At 32.7% G+C, this 5746-nt stretch overlaps 2 protein-coding genes across 4 annotated transcripts in view; one reads left to right on the top strand and one right to left on the bottom strand.

Moving 5' to 3' along the window:
* The window catches only part of LOC108733988, a 57464-nt gene extending 54705 nt beyond the window's left edge, over positions 1 to 2759 (bottom strand). For both annotated transcript variants that reach the window (XM_018465358.2, XM_018465357.1), the window contains exons 1-2: positions 2682 to 2759; positions 2499 to 2622 (exon numbers count right to left, since the gene is read on the bottom strand). In XM_018465358.2, the coding sequence (XP_018320860.1) occupies positions 2499 to 2622; positions 2682 to 2710 (153 nt within the window). In that variant the 5' untranslated portion in view covers positions 2711 to 2759. The remainder of the gene's footprint in view (positions 1 to 2498; positions 2623 to 2681) is intronic.
* LOC108733985 (RNA-binding protein fusilli) overlaps positions 2685 to 5746 on the top strand; it is a 90998-nt gene continuing 87936 nt past the window's right edge. The window contains exon 1 of one of the 2 annotated variants that reach the window (XM_018465354.2): positions 2685 to 3648. In XM_018465354.2, the coding sequence (XP_018320856.1) occupies positions 3499 to 3648 (150 nt within the window). In that variant the 5' untranslated portion in view covers positions 2685 to 3498. The remainder of the gene's footprint in view (positions 3649 to 5746) is intronic. The other variant, XM_018465355.2, reaches the window with a different exon arrangement.

Genomic DNA, 5746 nt, shown 5'->3' with positions numbered 1-5746 from the left:
ATTAATAAAGGAAATAATTAACTGTTCAGTATATAATTAAATAAGGTATAAGAGCATTAATAGTTTTTAACTGTAATAGTTCCGTGTCATCTGTTTATTCATTATATCTAACTAAAATAGAAATAAAACACGTCAGTCTCATGAAGGGAATGCGATGATTTTATGTCAAAAATTAATGTATCGATGATGTAAAAATTACTTTAGTAGTATTTATTTTAAAATTTTCATTCAAATAAAATTGCTACAACTTCTTTTATTTCATATATTTTTAGTCGAAAATCACTGGACTCAAAGAAGTAAATTAGTTATCCATTATTTGCATTCTAAAATTGAAATGTACCTATTGCCTTTCGATGTGGTTACCTGAATGCTCCGGATGGAGTAGGTAAAACATGGACAAGCTCCATTCTCAATTGTCCTTCCGTTTTACCACAACGTAGCACTAGTTACTGTAAGGATAATACGTTCGATAAAAAGAAATTATAGAAAAGTACTAGGTAGCAAAAGGATGTATTATCTAATGCAGTTTCTGTACAAGATTTCACGGACAGAATGAAAAGTTGCTTCATCATCCTGGTATTACATCAGGACAATATATTTCCATCTTTCCTTCTCGCTCGTCAACCAGAAAGCCTGTCGGCGAGGGAAACAGAACATACAACGTTCAAATAGGTGAATGTCTGTGCTTTGAACTAATGTTTTCTTGTGGCATAGTAGAGTCGCGTAGAAGTCACGGCTTGCTAGAATCAGGTTGACAGCCAATCGTCATCCAGTATTCTACAGGTGATTAACCAATAGAAAGGAGTTGCGAATTATTTATAATTCCCGGACATGAGAGTGGTAAATAAATACTAATAATGGAATAACAACTACATACACACGTACACGTACGATATAACAAATGCAAACACAGAAGCGTACGTAACTCTAGGTGTAGATACCTGCAGTTGTTTACGATTTAAATTAAAAACAAGATTGTTAATTGTTCTGTAGAGGTAGTGCACGTTTTTGCAATTCGTATGCAACGAACAAGACAAGAAAACTGTAAGTTGCAACCCTGACCTAAATCGGGTTTTTACAATCACCTTTTTATGTGAAGGAGGAGAGTTGACAAACAGAAAACCATTGCGGACGCGTACCTACAAGTAATACCTACACTACTCTGTTACTGATTTAAATAAAGCAATCGGAAAGAAAAAGCTCTTGTAAAAGACATTCATTTAAGAGCTTTTAAAAACTTTTTAAATAGAAACATGGAAACACGTTTTCTTTTTGCCTTTAATTGTGAACAGTTTCACAAAAATCCAATCGACATTACTGATAATAGTAAATAAAGTGTATCCAGAATGATAAAATGCAGAATTGGTACCAACTTTTTGGGTGTTGAATTTCCACTAAAGGCTAAAGCTGTCTTCAGCTTCCTTTTAGGGATAGAGGAAACGGGTGGTTGGGAGTTGAGGGGAGCAAAATCAGACGGACGAAATGAAGGAAGAAGAGACTGAAAGATCTTATCTGTGAAATATTACTGCCCCAACATTTGTCTAAGTGATCCAAGGAAACCACAGAGAAAAACCCGGATCGGGCAGGCGCACCCGGAATCGAACCGGTATCTTCCCGAAAGCTAAGCATAAACTTTTAGGCTATGATGCTCGGTCTGACTAGGAACTATTTACAGTAGAATTTGGTTAAGTTATAGTGTTATCCTAGGAACCAGAGATATCTTGACGTAATAACTGGGTGTAAACAATACTTATGTAATATACAAAAGATAAGACAAACTGAAATTTTAGACACATATTTTGCACCAGTTACATCAGTAAACGATCAATTTTCTCAAAGTACCAGTAATAATACGACCGTTTCAAGGATCTGTAACAACAAAAATATGACATTATATCCGAATTTGTTATTACCGATATTTTTAGATTGGGAAAACGGAACTATTAAAATCACAGTTGCCGTTCTATCCGATATTGTCAACATAACATAACAATAAAAAAAGACTATACAAATTGCGACATATCATTAATGATCATTTTGATAAAAACCCCAGTTTATGATTTTTTTGATAGAAACATTAATATAAAACTCCCTATCAACTTAAATGCGCTATCTATTTCGGAAATCACATTTACTTCTAAAATTAATTATCGGAAACTACACATCACACAAACACGTATATAACTTATTATGTTCTAATTAATACCAGTTAATTTGGAAACTCAAAAAAATGCTTTCGAAAAATGTTTCGCCAAGTGAAGCTTTTACAACATTAACTACCAATCTTTCGTTTTTTTCTGTGACGATTTTTTTTAAAACATATACGTAATACGTCGCTGACTTAGTTGTGCCACATTCCAAAACTGACTATTTTTGATAGAATAGGCCCAAAAAAGCTAAAAGAAGTTTGTGAGAGTATTTTCAAGTGATTTGCAGCGTTCCAACATTGGAATAAATGACTGTTTGTGTATCACCTGTTGATTCCGTTTATTACGTACAATTTTAAATTGAATGAAGAAACGCGGGAAAGACACAATTGCATGTAGCCGATTATTCGTAGACCTGTCGTGTTGCCGATTCCACAGCTGTGTCGTGATTGGTCGGAAAATCCAGGTAGATCCACTGGTGAAACGCGTACTTCAGTAACAGTACGGTAAAAATTGAAGCAACGGAATACTTACCTGAGCCACACGAAATGCCTCGGAAACATTCAGTCCGAAAACTGCTGCTAATACGTGAACGAAACCATAGCCGGCTGTGAAAAACCGAATGTCGAGTAATTGTTGCGAAAATCCACTAGGAAATCCAACCGCAATACCTAAAATAATACTGCCCACCTGTTGATCTAAGTGTGCGTCGCGTTACTCGTGTGAAAATTTCCAAGTTTCGTTGCCGATGGACTGTTTGTTCGACGCGTGTGCATGTCTATGTGTGCGACCCTCGTTTTTTATTTTCGTATTGTTTTATTCCTGTTTTTTGTATTTTTTTAAACAAACATAAACAACAATAAGTACCTGCGTTACGGCAACAATTGCACCATAATTTTAATTTACATATGTTGTATTCATAAAAACGTTTTTCTTCTTGTTTTCTTGTTTCTTTTTAATACTCTCGAGATTTTAGTCAATTTTTGTGATAGTTAATGCAAATAAACGTAGTTTTATACAATCCACTGCGACAGCTGTCTGTGATGATTCCTTGTAAGAAAAGATAAGATATAAAAAAGTCGTATCAAAGCTCTAACCGTTGCAATTTAAGGAAAACGGCACAATTTTTCCGTAAATACATATCTCCTTAAGTGTTACAAACCTAATATAGATATCTATGCTAGAAAAGAACTGCATTGTGAACTCTAACAACTTATTATACAGAGAGAAAACGGGGAACTGTAAAGTATAAATAAGTACATAGTGTGTGCGAGTACTGGAATATGACACAATCAAGGTAACATAACCTCTCCTTGGCGTCCAGGTGTTTTTGAAACATATTTTGGGACAAATGAGTATAAAGGAATTCACTATGATTGGGCCTCACCACGTGTGTGTCTTGTATGTAGCCACCGCAGGGCTTCAGGGAAACCTCATGGGATCTGACGAACAAGAAATTGTCCTGCTCATCTACGTCATCATCGACTATGTTCAAAACAAGGTGAGAAACAATACTGAGAAGCGTGAGAATAAATTCATTAAAAAAAAACTGAATTTTGCTCTTCAAATGGCAACTTACTATTGTCCTGCACGCATTTCATTTTGCGAGTAGGTACAAAATGGTCCACTTACAAATGTACCCTTAACATATTAAATTGGCAGGATAATTGAAGGAATGCCCAAAATATGCGTGTCTTTATAAGAAGGAAATAACAGTGTCTTCGTAAGGATACCTAAGTACCTAAGCACAGGCGTTTGGTTCTCTCGGTTTTCACAGTAAAAGCGAAGATTTTCTTCTAAAATTAACAAAGGAAATCATTTTACAGTCCTTTCGGTAAAATAGGACCGCTTCCTTTACATTAATTTTGAATTCATGAGATGTATAAAACAAGATAAAATTTTTCAAGAACTCCATTATTTAAAAAAGTTACAGAAATACTAGGCTTTAGTATAATTTCTAAGAAAAACTCTAAAGCAAATTCAAATTATGTGTATAATATGTATTTTATTTTATAAAAATCAGACGGTTATAAGCATAATTTTAATTCTGAGTATACACCTATATAAAATATTTTATTATGAATTTTCTTATTAAATAACTTTATTTGAACAACTAACGGAGATGTTGATTTGATAAGGCCGGTCAAAAGTCAGAAGAAAACAGATAAAATACCACCATTGATAACACATTTGCCTTTATCATAAAGTAAACATATAATATGTTTTGTGTTATTTAAAAAGAAAAGCTAGCCGTTATTTATGTATTTAACCCAGTTAATCCGCAGATAGGTAAAACTGCAGCTATTAAATGAAATTATTTATAAAAAATTCACGCGATGTGTCTCAATGACGTTGGCCCATCAGTTCAAAATCCAGGATTTCTAAATTTATGTTATTGCAAACAAAACAATTCAGTGTAGTTAGTGACAGTGACATTTCAAAAATAAATACGGGTATCTATAGGAATATGTGCCGGGCAAATTCACCAATAATATTACTTTATAATCGGCTGTAAACTAAAAAGCTCAAAACCTAATGTTAATGTACGAAGTACTACGCCTGGTAGCAAAATTATCTTCTTCAGGGACTCAAGAAGAATTAAGTGCTTTCAATAAACCGATACCTAATAAAGTCACAAGTATTGCTGAGAGCTAAATTTTTAAATCTTGGAAAATATCGTAGCATATCTTGAAGGTACAATTTGATATCTAGATGATAATTTTGAAGGATTTCAAGGAAGTCATATAAAGAGTTCTCTTCAGTCTCTTCCCATAAAGTACTTCAGACGTTCAGTGTAGTGTTTTGGCGTTGTGGTTTGAGCTTTTTGGTGTTAAATGTTAATAAACAATTTCCATATTAATATAAAATTGTAAATATTTCCAATAAAAATTACATTTTCGTTACTCAAGAAGCGTTAGCAATTCTTGTCTAAAATGAATAAGACTATTACCTAATATCGAATAATTTTGACGAAAACAAACGTACCAGAAGTTATTAATTATATCTACCTATACTTTACAAGATGGTCAAATTTTTATACCACAACATGACATCCGTAAGTTTATTTACAAATGCGGAACTTCGAAACGTAGTCTAGTTTTGACTTAATACAAAACATGACCTTGTTATCTATTACTCAAACATTATTGTTCAAAATAATTCCGAAAATATTTATACGTGTTGTTTCGTAATAGAAAATGCATTACATACAACTTGCATTGAAAATGAAAGTAGTAAATGAACATAATTTTATTGAAATCAACTGTAATTAATTGCATTTAAAAAGTAAAACCAGTAAATAATTTGATTATATAGTTAGCATTAGTAATAAAATATTTATAATAAACAATACCTACAAATTCAATCATAACAAGTTTCAAAATGACGCTATGAAGTTTACAACTATTTTTACTTTGAATCACTTCGAATAAATTCATGCAAACTTTTTATAAATTTTGTACTTATTAATAAGGTTTGTTTAGACGTTAAAGGGATGGTAAAGGACTAGACTTTTACTTTCAGTTGCGATCTATTTAGTCCTTAAGAAGATTTTTGTTAGCCGAAAATCGAAAACATTTTTCTTCTATATTTATAAATAA

Source organism: Agrilus planipennis, unplaced genomic scaffold (genome assembly GCF_000699045.2).
Source record: "Agrilus planipennis isolate EAB-ADULT unplaced genomic scaffold, Apla_2.0 scaffold36, whole genome shotgun sequence".
NCBI lineage: Eukaryota > Metazoa > Arthropoda > Insecta > Coleoptera > Buprestidae > Agrilus > Agrilus planipennis.
The sequence above is the reverse complement of the archived record's forward strand: the minus strand, read 5'-3'. Positions and strand labels throughout refer to the sequence as shown.